At 48.5% G+C, this 19,706-nt stretch overlaps 1 protein-coding gene across 3 annotated transcripts in view; it reads left to right on the forward strand.

The window, feature by feature from the left end:
- RNF4 (ring finger protein 4) overlaps positions 1-19,706 on the forward strand; it is a 45,579-nt gene that overhangs the window by 14,614 nt on the left and 11,259 nt on the right. For all 3 annotated transcript variants that reach the window (XM_045393155.2, XM_074039244.1, XM_074039245.1), the window contains exons 2-4: positions 6,629-6,788; positions 14,249-14,363; positions 17,310-17,389. In XM_045393155.2, the coding sequence (XP_045249090.1) occupies positions 6,780-6,788; positions 14,249-14,363; positions 17,310-17,389 (204 nt within the window). In that variant the 5' untranslated portion in view covers positions 6,629-6,779. The remainder of the gene's footprint in view (positions 1-6,628; positions 6,789-14,248; positions 14,364-17,309; positions 17,390-19,706) is intronic.

The raw sequence follows: 19,706 nt of genomic DNA on the forward strand, positions 1-19,706 counted from the left end.
TGGCATCTGAACCTGCCTCATTGCCTCTCTGAGCATAGTCTGCTGCTTTTTTTTTTTTTTTGAGACGGAGTCTCGCTCTGTCACCCAGGCTGGAGTGCAGTGGCCGGATCTCAGCTCACTGCAAGCTCCGCCTCCCGGGTTTACGCCATTCTCCTGCCTCAGCCTCCCGAGTAGCTGGGACTACAGGCGCCTGCCACCTCACCCGGCTAAGTTTTTGTATTTTTAGTAGAGACGGGGTTTCACTGTGTTAGCCAGGATGGTCTCGATCTCCTGACCTCGTGATCCGCCCGTCTCGGCCTCCCAAAGTGCTGGGATTACAGGCTTGAGCCACCGTGCCCGGCCTAGTCTGCTGCTTTCTGCTTTGATCAAATTCATTCCTCTTGTCCCTGCAAACCTTCAAGGGAGGCCAATGTTCGAGGCCCCTGAGCCTTAGGAATAAATAACTCTGGGTGAGAACTGCCTGTCATTGGCTCTGTGCCGGCTTTCTTCAACCTCCTCTGAGTCCTCCTCTAAGTCTAAGCCATTGTGATTAGCTACATCCTGCCAAGTCTCTTCTGGAAATGAATAAAGCCCTTGCTAAGAGCCGGAAACATTGGTTCCAATTCCTCCTGGGGTGAAGCTTTGTTTTATTGAATAGCACTCATACCTGTAAGAAGAGCCATTTTCTCCAGCCCTTCTGATATAACATCTGTTTATTACTTAATGTGTTGATCATTTGTCCAGCTAGGATATATGCTCCTTGGGTGGTTTTTTGTTGCTGTTTCCCATTCCGTTCCTAGCCCCTGGAGCAGTGCCTTACCCAGACTAGGCACCTGTGAATAGTGAGCGAATTAGCTGATAGAGTTGCCTTCTGGGTGCGAGGAACCATACTGCGTGTTTCATTCAGCGGCCACTGGTTCCACAGAGGTGAGGCGTTCTACTCAGTTAAAGATGCGGACACTGAGGCACAGAGGGCAAGTCTTTGTCCAAGGCTGTAGGGCTTATTGGCCAGCCACATCATTGCTGACCACTTACCACATACCCTCATTTGTATAATGAGCAAGAGGCTCGTATTTCTTCTGAGTATTAAGATGTGGTTATTAATATGACTGAGGGTATCAAAGTTCCGTTTAAGAGGTGTTTGTGACCAGGTGCAGTGGCTGACTCTATAATCCCAGCACTTTGGGAAGTTGAGGTGGACAGATCACTTGAGGTCAGGAGTTGGAGACCATCCTGGCCAACATGGCAAAACCCCATCTCTACTAAAAATACAAAAATTAGCCGGGCATGGTGGTGGGTTCCTATAATCCCAGCTAGTTGGGAGGCTGAGGCATGAGAATTGCTTGAACCTGAGAGGTAGAGGCTGCAGTCAGCCAAGATCACACCACTGCACTCCAGCCTGGGTGACAGAACAAGACTGTCTCAAAAAAAAAATTATGTGTTTTTATTTATTTGTTTATTTTGAGACTGAGTTTCACTCGTCGCCCAGGCTGGAGTGCAATGGCACTGTAAACTCCGCCTCCTGTGCTCAAGTGATTCTCCTGCCTTGGCCTCCCGAGTAGCTGTGATTACAGGCGCCCACCACTACATCCAGCTAATTTTTGTGTTTTTAGTAGGGAGTAGGTTTCCCCATATTGGTCAGGCTGGTCTCGAACTCCTCACCTCAGGTGATCTGCCCACTTTGGCCTCCCAAAGTGCTGGGATTACAGGCGTGAACCACCATGCCCAGCCCAGGTCTCTTATTTTCAGTGGGTGATTGTATCAGACCCTGCCTCCCAGGCAGGATTTGAGGGTTCTGTGTACCTGATGTAGGGCTGGGCTAAACAGAAGAGCTTCTCATTAGAGCATCTCCCCGTGGACTGGCTGCAGAGTTACAGCATCATTCTGGTTCTGGTGTGCTCCCCACTGCCCCTTTTCCGCTGACTCACTCTTTGCTCATAGGAATACAGTGATATGAGATACAGTCGTAGAATTTGGTTCCAGTCTAACCCTCTTCCTGTTTCCTGCCCGCCTGACAGTCTGTCTCTGTCAATTAGCAGACTCTCTTATATATGATAGAGACACATGCACATATGAATACACAGTCTCTGACTTACAGTGGGGTTTTTTTTGTTTTTTGTTTTGTTTTGAGAGAGAGCCTCGCACTCTTGCCCAGGCAGGAGTGCAGTGGCGCCATCTCGGCTTCCTGCAGTCTCCGCCTCCCTGGTTCACGCCATTCTCCTGCCTCAGCCTCCCGAGTAACTGGGACTACAGGCGCCGCCACCACACCTGGCTAATTTTTTGTATTTTTAGTAGAGACCCGGTTTCACCGTGTTAGCCAGGATGGTCTCTATCTCCTGACCTTGTGATCTGCCCACCTCGGCCTCCCAAAGTGCTGAGATTATAAGGCGTGAGCCACTGCGCCTGGCCAATTTACAGTGTTTTATTTAGGATTTTTCAACTTAAGATTTATTGGGAGTTAACCTCATTGTAAGTCAAGGAGCATCTGCACATCATATACATATATACCATAAATATACATAATTAAATGTCATACTCCTGCTAGAGTTGGGGGGGTCAGTATCTGAAGTGCTTATAATAGCTTTATGTGGGGGTGATCCTCTAAGAATAAGAGAATAGTTACGTAGACCTTAAATAATAAATTATAAGAATGAAGAAAGCCCCGAAGCCCCCCCAACTTCCACCCTGTCAGTCACCTCTCTGTCCTATACTCTGTCACTACCCCTGAGCCTCACGGCTTTCTTCATGCCTGGTCTACCCTGAATCTCCTCCTTGGTCTACCGTCTGACTTGTTCAGTCTCCCATCTGTTCTCTTCGGCACCTTTGTTGTCCTCAGTTCTCTCCCCACCTCCACACAGTGCTTGTCTGGGACATCCCTCTTCCTTCCGCCCACCCCACCCACATACATTGTTTCTTGACTGACACCTCCTGTCACTTTAGGCCCCATTCAGTGCTGCTTCCTCTAGACAGCCCAGCTTGATCCTCAGTGCAGTTAGGCTGGGACTGCAACTCCTTTGCTGCCGCTTCCACTTGCTTAGGTCACCGTGTCCCACTTCCGTGTCTGAGCTCACTGGCTGCCTTTTAGTTCCTCAGCCTGTGCATTGCAGCTGTTCACTGCTTCTTCCTCCTTGAAGAAGGAGGTTTTGTCTAAGTGACAGCTCCAGGTTATCCTAGCTTTGTTTCTTTTAAATTCTCTTTTACAGATTCTATCTACCTGCTTCCCCAAGTTTTCACACATTCTGAAATCTCTACGTCCATCCCAGTTCTCACTCTTGAGTTTCCAGCTACCTTCGGCCCTTTCTCCCTGGGTATCTCACACCCCACTTTTCTAAAAGTACACTCAGCTCCTGTTTCTATTCTCCCTTCCCTTGTTGGGTTTTGTGGTATCACTCTTGCAGGGTAAGAAGCTAGATAACCTTGACATGAGTTGTTTCTCCTTTCACCTTAGAACTTTAGGGCTCTCTTGACCATCCCCAGTCAGGAATGACCACTTCTCTACCCCAGCTCCTCTTTTCTTAGTGGCGGGGGTGCCATCAGCACCCCACTCTTACCCTCATTTATTCCTTCAATAAATGTGAGCATCCGCTTTGTGTAAGGTCTTAGCTAGGTACAAAGTAAATCGAGCCCTGTCCTCGTAGCACTTGTGTAAGTGAGAGCATCCTGGACGAGAGGCTGGAGGATGGTGGGGCCCTTTCCTGAAATGGAGTGTATGTTGGCGGAAGGAGGAGGCATGGGTTCCTTTTGGAACACACTAAATTTGAGATATCTGAAAAATCACCATCAGTGTTCCAGCTAGTTTCTAGAATTGACGTATTTGATTCTGGCACTAACATACCTATTTGAGGGTGCAGGTTTTGGTGTCAGACTGCCCTGGTTTAAGTCTAGGCTCTGTTTACTAGGTGTGGACGACTTTGGGCAAGTTACTTAACTTTAATCCTTAGCTGCTTCATGTGTAAAAAGGGGACCATAACAGTGCCTGTTTCCCTACTGGGTGATACGAGGAGCACATGTGGTAATATTTGGGAAGCACAGTGCCTTGTGCAGATGCATAGAAGGCACTTCTCAGCTGTTGTTAGTTTTCTTATTCCACTGGACTCTCACCTACATGATCCAGAACCCTTTGTAGTTGGTGAGGGCTACTTTCCCATGACCCCTAAGGTCTCCTTTCACTCTGCATTTCTACATTTCTGCATTTATTTATTTATTTATTTATTTATTTTTTTTGAGATGGAGTCTCACTCTGTTGCCCAGGCTGGAGTGCAGTGGCCGGATCTCAGCTCACTGCAAGCTCCACCTCCCGGGTTCACGCCATTCTCCTGCCTCAGCTTCCCGAGTAGCTGGGACTACAGGCACCCACCACCTCGCCCGGCTAGTTTTTTGTATTTTTTAGTAGAGACGGGGTTTTACCGTGTTAGCCAGGATGGTACATTTCTGCATTTCTACATCCCCACTATGAATGAGGCAGGGAGGTATGCAGCCCCTTCTTAAAGCTGGGTGGGAGGTCGGGCGTGGTGGCTCATGCCTGTAATCCCAGCACTTTGGGAAGCTGAAGCAGGTGGATCACCTGAGGTCAGAAGTTCGAGACCAGCCTGACCAACCTGGTGAAACCCCGTCTCTACTAAAAGTAGAAAAATTAGCTGGATGTGGTGGCACACGCCTGTAATCCCATCTACCTGGGAGGCTGAGGCAGGAGAATCGCTTGAACCTGGGAGGTGGAGGTTGCAGTGAGCTGAGATTGCACCACTGCACTCACTCCAGCCTGGGCAACAGAGTGAGACTCTGTCGCAAAAACAAAACAAAACAAAACAGTGGGATGTGATATCACACAGCGTTTTAGGGCTTGAGCAGAAGGTTGGAGCTGGGCACTGGAAAGGTGAATTTGGAGAGACTGTCAGCCTGTGCTGTGGGGCTGAGTGTGGTGATGGGTATGTGTCAGCCCACAGACCCTGAGCCTTTACAGTGTGTCTGCACTGCTCCAAACACTCTCTTCTAATAACTTCTGGAATCCTTACACACCATTGAGGTAGGTGCAGTTCTGTTCTATAGACAAGAAATGGGGCACAGAGAAGTTCAGTGCCATGCCCCAAGGTCACAGGTTGGGGTTCAGGTGCCTGGATTTTTTTTTTTTTTTTTAGATGGAGTTTGGAGTTGGGCTCTCGTTGCCCAGGCTGGAGTGTAATGCTGTGATCTCAGCTCCTCCACCTCCTGGGTTCAATAGATTCTTCTGCCTAATTCAAGAGTAGCTGGAATTAGAGGCATCCACCACCACTCTCGGCTAATTTTTTGTATTATTTAGTAGAGATGGGGTTTCACCATGTTGGCCAGGTTAGTCTCAAACTCCTGACCCCGGGTAATCCACCCGCCTCGGCCTCCCAGAGTGCTGGGATTACAGGTGTGAGCCACCGCACCCAGCTGGTGCTTGGATTTCAATCCCAGTTGCCTGGCTCAAGAGATGTGCCCTGATTGCAGTGCCAGCCTGGCTCCACACACCATGCTTAGGAGTTAGGTCTTGATAAGGATCCAGGGAAAGTTGCTGCGGCAAATGTTTTGGAAAGATGGCCTGGCAGTAGGGTAGATGGGCACCCAGGGACAGGAGACCCAGCATGAGCAGGCATGGTAATGGTGCAGAGAAGGATGACACGGCAGCAGCACTGGGGATGCACAGAGGGTGGATATGAAGAGCGTTCCTGTTGTTTCCGCCACCTGGATCCCTTTCACCTGTGTCTGCTTTGCAACTCCATCCCATTATGCTACTTCAGTATGTACCATGGTGTAGTCTCTGCAACAGCAGCACCTGGGAACTTACTAAGACGTGTAAATTGGAGGGCCTAGCAGCCTGGGCTTAACAAGCCCTCTGTGGGGGAGCCTGATGCTTGAGGCTCATGCTTGAGAAGCACTCTCCTAATCTAAGCTGCTAGCACCCAGCAGTGGGTGACCACAAGGGTCTTGTCCTTGCTTTGGCTCTCTCCTAGTCCCTCAGCCTTGTCCTGTGCTCAGGACTTGTGGCTCCATTACCCACTGCATTGCTGACACTGAGTTTACCGTGTTCAGCCTCACTTCTCAGTGAAATCCAAGCGCCTCTCAGCCTCTCCATCTGGTGATTTCTCTGCCTTTGCTCAGAGCTTCTACTTGGCTGCCTAGTCCACAGTCTCCTGGTTCACCATTCACCTGGTCCCAGCAACAGAAGTCTCAGCTGGACACACAGTGTGCTTTAGAGTGAATGGCTCTTGTCTCCTCAACTCTAGACGGTGACAGTGAAATTGTGGGAAGAGCCTGAGGCTCTGAGCTCTGTTTGGCCTCAGAAGCTCTTTCCCTTCCCTTCCGGTTACGGTTACTGAGGAGTTGGTGTGGTCGTGTGTGGCAGTCCTGACTTGCACCTCTTCCCAGGCGTTAGCACAGTACCTTGCCGAGATGGCAGGAGCCAGAAAGGAGGTAGCATAATAATTACAGTTGCAGACTTTGGGATCAGGAAGTCCTATATCCAACAAGAATGCTTGCTTCCTAAGATGAATATAGAATTAAGGATGTCATTGCGTAACATATTCAGAAAAGAACCTAGGGACAGAAAGGACCAGTACTTTATCGAGCTGAGCTTTGTTTCAGTGATGTAAGTGGCAGCATTTATCAAATCAGTATCTTTGTTTTTCAGGACTTGAAAATACTGGAAATCTGTCCGGATCCAAACTCTTTTGCAAGCCAGATGAGTAACCAGACGGCATGAAAGGTTGAGAACATTTGACTTCCCTGCAAACCTTGGTATAGATCACTTCCTCTCCTGTAGGTTGGCACCAAAGAGCACAATGAGTACAGTAAGTTTTATCTCTTGAATTTGTGATTTTTTAGGGCTAATTAACTACCTTCTTCCTTGTAGCACATGAATGAAAGTGAGTTCCATAATGGCACTTCAGAGTAGCCCCACTTCTTGAAGGAGTGTGTATAGGATCTTTCTGGTAGTTACATCAGCTCACTTATCGACACTGAACTAAATTCCAGTCATAAAGGGCAGTGCCCAGAAGACAAAAGGCTAAGAAGGAATAACTTAGGGTTTGGTAATCTCAGACCTTCGTCAGCAGTCGTCAGCGTCATGGAAATACTAAGACTTTTTGCTTTTTAAAATTATTTGTAGACTGGGCATGGTGACTCACACCTGTAATCACAACACTTGGGAGGGGTTAAGGTAAAAAGATCACTTGAGCCTAGGAGCACCCAGGGCAACATAGGCCCTATCTCTACAAACAAATAAACAAAAAAAAATTGAGCCAGGCATGGTGGGGTGCACCTGTAGTCCCAGCTACTTGGGAGGCTGAGGCAGGAAGATTCCTTGAGCCCAAGAGTTCAAGGCTAGCTATGATGACACCACTGCACTCCAGCTGGATGACAGAGTGAGACCCTGTCTCTATAAAAGTCTTTCCACCCAGTTTTCCATTTTTCCTTCTATTTTGTTTCTCTGTGACGTTCTTGGTTCATTCATTGTGAGCATGATAGTAATCATCCATAGTGAAAAGTTTCTTATATTCTGTGACCAAAGTTGATTCGTCATTATAATAACTGTTTAGAGCTTTTGTTTATTTTCTGAAACAGGGTCTTGCCCTGTCACCCAGCCTGGAGTGCAGTGGCCCGATCTTGGCTCACTGCAACCTTCACCTTCTGGGTTCAAGTGATTCTTGTGCCTCAACCGTCCACATAGCTGGGATCACAGGCGTGCACCTCCCCGCCCAGCTGATTTCTGTATTTTTAATAGAGACAGTTTTTGCCATGTTGGCCAGGCTGTTTTTGTTTGTTTTTTGAGATGGAGTCTCTCTGTGTCGCCCAGGTTGGAGTACAGTGGCACTATCTCGGCTCGCTGCAACCTCTGCCTGCTGGGTTCAAGCAACTCTCCTGCCTCAGCCTCCTGAGTAGCTGGGATTACAGGCGCCTACCACCACACCCAGCTGATTTTATATTTTTAGTAGAGACGGGATTTCACCTTGTTGGCCAGGGTGATGTCAAATTCCTGACCTCAAGTGATCTTGGCCTCCCAAAGTGCTGAGATTGCAGACATGAGCCACTGTGCCCAGCAGTTTTTGTTTGTTTTTAAGAGACAGGGTCTCTGTCTGTCTCCCTGTCTGGCGTGCAGTGGTGTGATCATAGCTCACTGCAGTCTCCAACTCCTGGAGTCAAGCAGTCCTTTCACCTCAGCATCCTGGGTAGCTAGGATCATAGGCATGCACCGTCACACCTGGCTAATTTTTAAGAAAATATTGGTTGGGGCCGGGCACGGTGGCTCAAGCCTGTAATCCCAGCACTTTGGGAGGCCGAGACGGGCGGATCACGAGGTCAGGAGATCGAGACCATCCTGGCTAACACGGTGAAACCCCGTCTCTACTAAAAAAAAAATACAAAAAAAAACTAGCCGGGCGAGGTGGTGGGTGCCTGTAGTCCCAGCTACTCAGGAGGCTGAGGCAGGAGAATGGCGTAAACCCGGAAGGCGGAGCTTGCAGTGAGCTGAGATCCGGCCACTGCACTCCAGCCTGGGTGACAGAGCGAGACTCCGTCTCAAAAAAAAAAAAAGAAAGAAAATATTGGTTGGGCGTGGTGGTTTACACCTGTAATCCCAGCACTTTGGGAGGCCGAGGTGGGCGGATCACAAGGTCAGGAGCTCAAGACCATCCTGGCTAACACGGTGAAACCCCGTCTCTACTAAAAATACAAAAATTAGCCGGGCATAGTGGCAGGGACCTGTAGTCCTGGCTACTCGGGAGGCTGAGGCAGGAGAATGGCGTGAACCCAGGAGGCAGAGTTTGCAGTGAGCTGAGATCGCGCCACTGCACTCCAACCTGGGGGACAAAGCAAGACTCCGTCTCAAAAAAAAAAAATTTTTTTTGTAGGCATGGAGTCTTGCTTTATTGCCCCGACTGATCTTGAGCTTCTGGCTTCAAGCAATCCTCCCACCTAGGCTCCCAAAGTGAGTGACCATATCCAGACTGTTTAGAGCTTTTATTGCATCTGTGAGGCAGCTCTGGTTTGGTGTAATTCAGGTATCACGTGGAACCCCTTGAGCTCTAGAGGAGATTGCCTGAAGGTCCCCCTGTCCCAGTTTATTCCCTACTGATAGAGTTCCCACTGCAAAGTGGTTTAAATGATCTAAACTCTAAAACAACTGTTGTCTGAGATCCTGAATTCCTTGTCAGACAGACCAGATGTGAAATAGCCTGCTGATTTCTTCCAGTGCTCCAGAGATGCTGTGAATGGTATGGGAAGATGGATGGTGGGGGCAGGATGAGGCTGAACAAACAGCTCTCAGAGGGAACGGTCATGGAAATGCTGGTCACACCCTCTGAGTCATTTGAGTGCTCACCCTCTTCTGTTACTTCCTGGCCATTCCTGGCCCCCATTTTGCTCCAGGACCCACTTTTGATGGTGATACACAAAAAAGCCTGCTTCTTTGACCTCCCACCTTGGTGCTTCACCTGCAGGTTACCACGTAGCTCACCTATAGGGAAATAGGTGCTCTAAGCCTTACCTCTGAAGCCCCATCTCTGCTTAGGCTGGATCAGAACAGGCAAAACAATGTAGCCTTTTGTGAGTGTGTGTGAAGAAATTGGTTAAAATTCCTGAAAGTTATGGTGTGGTTATAGCTTATGTGGTTGTGATTGGATGGTCAGTTTTCACCAAAAGCTATGGACCTCTGAGGGCCCTGCTAGTAAAAAGGAGAAGAGTTATGACCAGAATTATGGGAGGGCGAGAGGGGAGAGTTCTGCAGATATTCCTGGATTTATTGAGCCTGTCTTGAGTGGTGCAGGGAAGCTACTTGGGGGGAGGAGGGGGCTCAGAGAAAGCAGAGTGGGAGGGTGAAGGATGTCCTCAGGAAGGAGGTGACATTTGAGTGGGTTCTGGAAAGCTGGGCAAGAATTGGCCAAGTGAAGAAAGGGAGGGATGGGTACTCCAGGCAGGGAAGAAGCTCTGGATAAAGGCATGGAGGGGTTGATAGAGCAGGCAGGAAAGAGGATTCCTGAGGTTAGGGAGGGGTGGGGACATTCCTGTAATTATCCATGAGGGGAGATTTGGGGTCCAGGACCCATGGCTGCTTTCTTGGCTCCCTCAGTGGGGCCCCGAAACCACACAGGTAGCTGTGGGACATGAAGGTCTGCTTAGCAGTGTCTAGTAAGAAAGACTTGGTCTGCTACAGACTGGGCATGGTGGATCACAGGAGTTCGAGACCAGCCTGGCCAACATGATGAAACCCTCTCTCCACTAAAAATACAAAAAAAATTAGCTGGGCATGGTGGCAGGTGCCTGTAATCCCAGCTACTCGGGAGGCTGAGGCAGGAGAATTGCTTGAACCCAGGAGGCAGAGGTTGCAGTAAGCTGAGATCGTGTCACTGCACTCCTGCCTGGGCGACAGAGCCAGACTCTGTCTCAAAAAAAAAAAAAAGACTTGGTCAGCTACAAGGGAAGGAGGGTACAAGGACAAAGGACATTATCAAAGAGAATGGGATAAATTTTTTATTTATTTATTTTGAGACAGAAGTCATGCTCTGTCGCCTAGGCTGGAGTGCAGTAGGTGCAATATTGGCTCACTGTAACCTCTGCCACCCGGGTTCTAGTGATTGTCCTGCCTCAGCCTCCCAAGTAGCTGGGACTACAGGTGCGTGCCACCAGGCCCGGCTACTTTTTGTGTTATTAGTAGAGACAAGGTTTCAGCATCTTGGCCAGGCTGGTCTTGAACTCCTGACCTCGTGATCCATGAGAATGGGGTAAATATTAGAGAGTCCTAAGTATTTGAAATGCTTGTTTTCCGGTGCTGTAAAAAAATAGCATTTGAACATAAATTTAATATTTTCAGCAAGGCCTTTTTTTTTTTTTTTGAGACGGAGTCTCACTCTGTCGCCCAGGCTGGAGTGCAGTGGCCGGATCTCAGCTCACTGCAAGCTCCGCCTTCCGGGTTCACACCATTCTCCTGCCTCAGCCTCCCGAGTAGCTGGGACTACAGGCGCCCGCCACCTCGCCTGGCTAGTTTTTTGTATTTTTTTAGTAGAGATGGGGTTTCACCGGGTTAGCCAGGATGGTCTCGATCTCCTGACCTCGTGATCCGCCCGTCTCGGCCTCCCAAAGTGCTGCGTTTACAGGCTTGAGCCACCGCGCCCGGCCAGCAAGGCCATTTTTATACTTTCTGCAGAAAGGGTACACTCACCAGTAGTTTTGCCGTGAGAGTACATTGAATAAAGGAGACAGGGTTATTGATAACTTGGTGTGTTTACCCTGTTGCTGTGTTCGGTTTTTATTGGCTGGAATGGGACCTCACATTCTGTATTTGTCCCAATTGGTTAGTAACTTACAACTTGTTGTTGTTGTTGTTGTTGTTTTTGAGACGGAGTCTTGCTCTGTCGCCCAGGCTGGGGTGCAGTGGCCGGATCTCAGCTCACTGCAAGCTCCGCCTCCCGGGTTTACGCCATTCTCCTGCCTCAGCCTCCCGAGTAGCTGGGACTACAGGCGCCCGCCAACCCGCCCGGCTAGTTTTTTTGCATTTTTTAGTAGAGACGGGGTTTCACCGTGTTAGCCAGGATGGTCTCCATCTCCTGACCAAAGTGCTGGGATTACAGGCTTGAGCCACCGCGCCCGGCCGTTGTTGTTGTTGTTGTTGTTGTTGTTGGGGGGGAGGGGAGATGGAGTCTTGCTCTGTCTTCCTAGGCTGGAGTGCAGTGGTGTGATCTCGGCTCATTGCAAGCTCTGCCTCCTGGGTTCACACCATTCTCCTGCCACAGTCTCCTGAGTAGCCGGGACTACAGGCGCCCGCCACCACGCCCGGCTAATTTTTTTTTGTATTTTTTTAGTAGAGATGGGGTTTCACCGTGTTAGCCAGGATGGTCTCAATCTTCTGACCTCGTGATCCACCCACCTCAGTCTCCCAAAGTGCTAGGATTACAGGCGTGACCGCGCCTGGCCAGAACTTTGTAAAAGAGGCAAAGGCAGAGGAGAATAAAGGAATGAGGAAGTAACTTATGGAATGCTGAGAAAGGTAAAAATAACCTTTAAATAAGGAAGAGAAACAGGCTATGATCTAATGCTTGCTTGGACTAATATAAGCATGCTAGGGTAAATATTTAGGCTAAATTGTGGGAGCTAAGAATATAAAGTACATTGATTTCTTTTTTATGGCTAGCAGATATTTAATGTTAGTACAGGTCTTTGAGTAAGTTTTGCTTTTAAGAGAAGTTACTGTTTATTTGTAATTAGATGGGGAGGAAAGTCTTTGAAGAGGAACATCTACTTTTTACATAAGTAACCTAGTAACTGCTGGGGAAACCCTTAAAACACTAGGCAGTAGAACTCCACTGAGGTTATTGTCAGCTCACTTGAGGCCAAGAGCAGCTGCCCACCTGGGAGTTATGGCTGCTGTCACTTGGCCTCTGGGCCCTCCTGGGGCTGTTTTTGTGCTCCTTAGTCGGTGGGAAGTTGCTAGACCCAGCTTCATTTCCAGAACATCTCAAGCTGCCATTTGATAAGAGTAGCATTGCAACACAGATATAATTAAGCTTATCCCTGTTACCTGGCATGGGCTTGGCTGGGTGGTGAGTGTTCCTAGATCTTGTATGAATCTCACTTGCAATATTTGGTCCTTTCAGAGTTTCCTGGGACAGATTGACCCTAGTAAGGCTAAGGAATTGGCATAGTAGCATATTCCACCTCTGCGTAGTACTTTACATGCATGATCTCATTTAGACCTTGTAACAGTTCTGCAAGGCTGGTACTGGTGGGGAACTTGAGACTTAGTAGTGCAGTACTTGTCCAGGTGGTCCAGTGTGAAGGATAGCAGGACAGGGCACAGGGGAGAAGAGCACGGAAATACACAGTGGGAATAACAAGGCGACAGGCTCTGTTGGGAGGCTCTGTCTCTTGGTTAAGGTGGAGGGTATTCTCAACTCGTCTTTTGGGACCAGCCAGCCCAGAAATGGCTAGAGCATATTGGCAAAAGGCAGCCTAAGGATTTGGAAGAAAGGCTGGTCAGAGCGTCAGTTGCAGATCAGCCAGTTGAAAGCCTGAACCTTCCGGAAGACATGGCTCTTGGGTAGCCACTGGGAACATCCTTAAAACAGGTTTGGTTCTCTGAGTTCTTTGTGGGGGATGATTGTCTGGTGTGAATCACAGTTGATAATACCCTGAAAGGTTCAAGGCCACATTTCCCCGGGGAAGATGAGCTTTCCACAATGTATAGAAACTCAGAAAACTCCAAGTTCTTTATGCTAAGAAACAAAAAGGGCTCAGAAAGGCTGGACACAAAGTCAGGGAAGAGAAATTGATAACTTGGTTAAAGGGAAGGGTTTCCAGCCTTTTGGCCAGGGCATCCACGACAAGTCCAAATCCTGACTTGCCCTGAAGCTTTTGTAAAGGGATGCATCGTGTCCCTTTTGACGTGCCAATAGTTTTTGTTTTTTTGGGTTTTTTTGTTTGTTTGTTTTTGAGACGGAGTCTCGCCCTGTTGCCCAGGCTGGAGTGCAGTGGCCGGATCTCAACTCACTGCAAGCTCCGCCTCCCGGGTTCACGCCATTCTCCTGTCTCAGCCTCCCAAGTAGCTGGGACTACAGGCGCCCGCCACCACGCCTGGCTAATTTTTTTTGTATTTTTAGTAGAGAGGTGTTTCACCGTGTTAGCCAGGATGGTCTCGATCTCCTGACCTCATGATCCACCTGCCTCGGCCTCCCAAAGTGCTGGGATTACAGGCATGAGCCACCACGCCTGGCTTGTTTTTGTTTTTTTGAGATGGAGTCTCACATTGTCGTCCAGGCTGGAGTACAGTGACATGATCTCAACTCACTGCAACCTCCGCTTCCTGGGTTCAAGCGATTCTCCTGCCTCAGCCTCTGGAGTAGCTGGGATTACAGGTGCCTGCCACCAGGCCCAGCTAACTTTTTGTATTTTTAGTAGTGATGAGGTTTCACCATGTTGGCCAGGCTAACCTTGAACTCCTGACCTCATGATTCTCCTGCCTCAGCCTCCCAAAGTGCTGGGATTACAGGCATGAGCCACCACCCCAAGCCGACCTGCTGATGGTTTGATAAAACAGAAGTTTTACTTTCTAGAATTTCTACTTGTTGTATGTCTTGGATGATTTCTCTCTATATAAGCATTCAGTATTCTGGAATCTCAAGTTTTGAGAGGAGCCCTAACTTCAAGTCTACTCACTGACCTGTTAGTGAGGTGAACCGTTTCTGTTGTTGCCCCTTTAGTTCTTCCTGAAACCCTGACATTCTGATGTTCATGTGACTATTCTTTCCCCCTTGCTACTCAGAGAAAACGTCGTGGTGGAGCAATAAATTCTAGACAAACCCAGAAGCGAACTCGGGAAGCAACCTCCACCCCCGAGATTTCCTTGGAAGCAGAGCCCATAGAACTCGTGGAAACCGGTAAGATTGCCAGGGACACTACAACTGTGGGATGTTAAAGTGGAGAGAGGTAGCTCACTGTACCAGGGTGAGCTATTAGAAGGTGTTTTCCGTGTCTTTAGAAGGCCTATGCAATCTCAGCTCACCATTTACAACTCAAAGCTTCACGGATTCTGAAATAGCCTCTCAGCTGGTTTAACTATTCAACTCTGATAATGTTTAGCAGTGGGGTAGGACCCATTTAGAAAAGTCTCTAGTTCCAATGAGATAGCCCACCTTTTCTTTTTGAAATTACATCCCCAATTTGCTTGACCTCATAAAGGACTTGGCCTTCCTCCTCTGGTTTTCATTAAGACACAAAGTCACCCGCAAAGGTAAACTTGTCCACAGAGCTCTCTGTGTTGGAGCTTGGTGTAGGCAGAGTCCAGATTGGATTTTGCCTTTCTGCCTGCTCAAGAAGTGGTTGATGACCCGCCTGAGTTAAGTCCCTTTGCTCTGCATATATTGTTTTTATAACTAGGATATCTGCAAACTGGCATTTTAAACAGAAGCAGCTTAGTGCAAGATAAATTTCATGGGCCCCCCAGGCGTAGTGAAGTTCTCTATGTGGTCTCTGAGTTTCACTTCTACAAGTGAATTCTTGAAAGCCTTGACTTGAGGCTAAGATCCTGGCTCTAGACCAAAAAGGAACCAACCGCTTTCCAGCATGGCACTTGTCATCCTCTAGGCAGTCTTACCCCTGTGTGTGCTTAGGGCTGCCCATTAGAGCACTTTTTTGTTTGAGACGGAGTTTCACTCTGTCACCCAGGTTGGAGTGCAATGGTGCGATCTCGGCTCACTGCAACCTCTGCCTCCCAGGTTTAAGCGATTCTCCTGCCTCAGCTTCCCAAGTAGCTGGGATCACAGGTGCCCACCACCACACCTGGCTAATTTTTTTGTGTTTTTAGTAGAGATGGGGTTTCACCATGTCAACCAGGCTGGTCTCAAACTCCTGACCTCAGATTATCCACCTGCCTTGGCCTCCCAAAGTGCTGGGATTATCAGCATGAGCCACTGCTCCAGGCCTAGAGCACTGTTTTTGTAAGAGCCCAGAATTGTGTTCACCAGAAAGAGAATGGTTCAATAAATTGTTGTATATCAGTATATGGACTGTTGGGCAGCCCTTCTTTTTAATAAAGAATGCAATAATGTTATATAAATTATATTGTATATCTAAGGTTATCATGGTTTTTATTCCTGTGAAACTTTATGATACAAGAAAATAAAACAGGCCAGCCAGATTGCTTGAGCCCAGGAGTTCCAGACGAGCCTGGACAGCATAGCAAGACCCTGTCTCTACAAATAAAAAAATTAGCCAGGGCCGGGCGCGGTGGCTCAAGCCTGTAATCCCAGCACTTTGGGAGGCCGAGACGGGCGGATCACGAGGTCAGGAGTTCGAGACCATCCTGGCTAACACGGTGAAACCCCGTCTCTACTAAAAAAAATAGAAAAAACTAGCCGGGCGAGGTGGCGGGCGCCTGTAGTCCCGGCTACTCGGGAGGCTGAGGCAGGAGAATGGCGTAAAAACCCGGGAGGCAGAGCTTGCAGTGAGCTGAGATCTGGCCACTGCACTCCAGCCTGGGCGACACAGCGAGACTCCGTCTCAAAAAAAAAAAAAAAAAAAAAGCCAAGTGTGAGAGGCTGAGATCAGAGGATCACTTGAGCCTGGAACATTGAGGCTGCAGTGAGCTGTGATCATGCCACTGCACTCTAGCCTGGGCAACAGCAAAACCCCACCTAAAAAATAAATAAAAGAAGTTACGTTAGGCTGGGCGCTGTGGCTCGCGCCTGTAATGCCAGCAGTTTGGGAGGCTGAGGCGTGTGGATCACCTGAGGTCAGGAGTTCCACTGTGCCTGGCCCATTTAGTGCCTTTAAATATTAATAGTAATCAGCAACAAAACGGTTGTGAGTCATTTTTTACTTTCTATAAATGGAAGTTGTACATTAACTGTTTGGTCCATGTCCTTTTCACCTTCATCCTGTGCTCACGTAGACATCACAGTATACCCTAAGGGCTGAAAGGCAAGCTTCACAAGAGATGCAACCCATTTTGTGTGCTGAGGTTCTAGGGACCAGTAAATATCACTGTTATTCTCCATCCAAGTAGGAGACACTTGGGAGATAAATGGAGATTAAAAGTTTGTCCTTGGCTGGGCATGGTGGCTCACGCCTGTAATCCCAGCACTTTGGGAGGCTGAGGCGGGTGGATCACAAGGTCAGGAGTTCAAGACCAGCCTGGCCAAGATGGTGAAACCTCTTCTCTACTAAAAATACAAAAAAATTTAGCCAGGGATGCTGCCGGGTGCCTGTAATCCCAATTACTTGGGAGGCTGAGACAGAATTGCTTGAAGCTGGGATGCGGAGGTTGCAGTGAGCCGAGATGACGCCACTGCACTCCAGCCTTGGCGACAGAACGAGACTCTGTCTCCAAAAAAAAAAAAAGAGTTTGCCCTAGATCCCTAGATTAACCAATGAAGTCACTAAACTAAGCCTGACTTTTGGTCCTTAGGCCAGGGGAGAGTGGTCTGCTTCCCCTACTGGGAGGAGCAAAGGTTTCAGGCTTGTCCATCCCAAAGAGAAAGGCCCAGGGCTGGGCATGCATGGTGCCTTCTCCCAGATGGGGCACAGAGGCATAGCCGTGTGGAAGTGGGATGCCGTGGCATAGAGGTGTGCGCGTGTGCACACATATATAACCGCCAAGGTACATTTGTAAAAACCATACATCCCCACTCAGAGGAGAATTCTGGAAGGGTGTTGACTGGCTTTCCCTCCTGAAGGAGGTGTTGGTCCTGGTGCTCTTTACAGTGTGTACTTCAGGATTATTTTAGTTAGGGGTAAACGTATATTACGTTTGCAGTCATACTAAAGGGTAGAGGCATACAACCTTATTTTCCTCTTAATGCTTGTTGAAATACTTTCTTTTGAAGCTGGAGATGAAATTGTGGACCTCACCTGTGAATCTTTAGAGCCCGTGGTTGTTGACCTGACTCACAATGACTCTGTTGTGGTAAGTGTTGGAGTGTGGGTCCCTGGCCAGTGCCAGCATCTGACAGCCTTGGTCACAGACTACAGGTCAAGGTTATAGCTTATGCTAAAGAAGTTCATGCATCTTGTGGAATTGAGCTTTTAGAAAGAAACTGTAACAACAACAATAATAAAGAAGTACATGCGGCCGGGCGCGGTGGCTCAAGCCTGTAATCCCAGCACTTTGGGAGGCTGAGATGGGTGGATCACGAGGTCAGGAGATCGAGACCATCCTGGCTAACACGGTGAAACCCCATCTCTACTAAAAATAAAAAAAAAAACTAGCCGGGCGAGGTGGCGGGCGCCTGTAGTCCCAGCTACTCAGGAGGCTGAGGCAGGAGAATGGCGTAAACCCGGGAGGCGGAGCTTGCAGTGAGCTGAGATCCAGCCACTGCACTCCAGCCTGGGCGACAGAGCGAGACTCCGTCTCAAAAAAAAAAAAAAGAAACAGGGTCTCACTGTGTTGCCCAGGCTAGAGAGCAATGGCATGATAAGACCTTACAAATGCAGCCTCCAACGCCTGAGCATAAGTGATTCTCCCACATTATCCTCCTGAGTAGCTGAGGCTACAGGTGCATGCCACCATACCCTACTAAATTTGGGTGGGGTGGTGGTGGTGATTTTTTAATATTTTTGTAGAGACAGGGTCTCACTGTGATGCCCAGTCTGGTCTTGAACTCCTGGGCTCAAGCAGTCACCCACCTCAGCCTCCCAAAGCACTAGGATTACAGGTGTGAGCCACCACACTGGCCAGCTTTGTTTTGTTTTGATGACTAAACTGCTCTTGCTACAAGGGCTTCCTCTCTGCACTTCCCTACCTTCCTTCTGTTTCCCTGCGCTAGGGCTCTATGTTGTCAGTCCTACTCCCAATTAACCTGGGGCTGCCTGGTTAACCTTTATAAGATCTGCAGTCATTGGGAGACCCAGGGACTGGGAATATTGGCATTGAGGGAGCTGCCCTGGAAAATGGATGGGTGGCCAGAGGGAGAGCTGATAGGTAAAAGGGAGACACTCCTGGCTTGGGAGGCAGGAGTCTTCGGTTCTGGTCTGAGATCTACTGGTCAGTTTGATCAGTGGATTTATCTCACACTGTCCTTAGTGTTCTCAGCCACAGAATAATTGTTTTGGACTTGATAGCTCTTGCTAATCATTCTCCACTTATTTTTGGTTTTAATAAGTCCATTTAATAAATGCCAGTTTATGAATTTACACTGAGACGTATACCTGAGTTTGGAATTCTGCCTCTCTGAGCGAATCTGTTTGGGAGGCCTCTAATGCTATTCACTGAGGACAAGGGGCATCTATAGATGGATCATGTGTTCAGGGTGACCCTAGACTCCACCTGCAGGAGAATGTAAAATGGATAAATGTATTCTTTCTGGAAGTGGGGTAACCTTCCTTACCAGTTCCACCAGGACCTGTTGAATAGCTTGAGTGCACTGCTTTAGCTCCTGGAGCTCTGTACCTTTAAGACAGGAATCCCTGGATACCAGGATCCAGAGGTAGCCGTCAGAACATCAGGGAACCCTCCAAACTCTGTGCCTGTGGTCCCAGCTACTGGGGAGGCTGAGCAAGGAGGATCTCTTGAACTCAGGAGTTCAAGGCCAGCCTGGGCAACGTAGTGAGACCCTGTTTCCTTCAAAAAAGAAAAAAAGACTGGAGGCCGGGCGCGGTGGCTCAAGCCTGTAATCCCAGCACTTTGGGAGGCCGAGGCGGGTGGATCACGAGGTCAGGAGATCGAGACTATCCTGGCTAACATGGTGAAACCCCGTCTCTACTAAAAATACAAAAAAAAACTAGCCGGGCGTGGTGGCGGGCGCCTGTAGGCTCAGCTACTTGGGAGGCTGAGGTGGGAGAATGGCGTGAACCCGGGAGGCGGAGCTTGCAGTGAGCCGAGATCACGCCACTGCACTCCAGCCTGGGAGACACAGCGAGACTCCGTCTCAAAAAAGAAAAAAAAGAAAAAGAAAAAAAGACTGGAAACTCTGCATGCAGGTGTGCACCTTCTTCCAACTTTCAAAGGAATTCAAAGCCCCTGAAATATGAAGGGAAATGAAAAATGTGGTAAGATGCAGTGAGAGACTTTGTTCATCTCGCTTTATTACTTTCCCTCAAAATGAACTTTCATTTTTGGCATTGCATTGCCTAAAAAAGGCGTCACTGCTGCGTCCCGAGGTGTGAGTGTCTTTGAGTTTTACTGGATACATGCCAGACTGTTTTCTAAAGAGGGAGCAGTTCACATTCGTGCCAGTGTTTGAGGTTCTCCACATCCTCGTGGTCACTTTTAATTTTAGCCATTC

This window comes from Macaca fascicularis, chromosome 5 (assembly GCF_037993035.2).
Source record: "Macaca fascicularis isolate 582-1 chromosome 5, T2T-MFA8v1.1".
Lineage (NCBI taxonomy): Eukaryota > Metazoa > Chordata > Mammalia > Primates > Cercopithecidae > Macaca > Macaca fascicularis.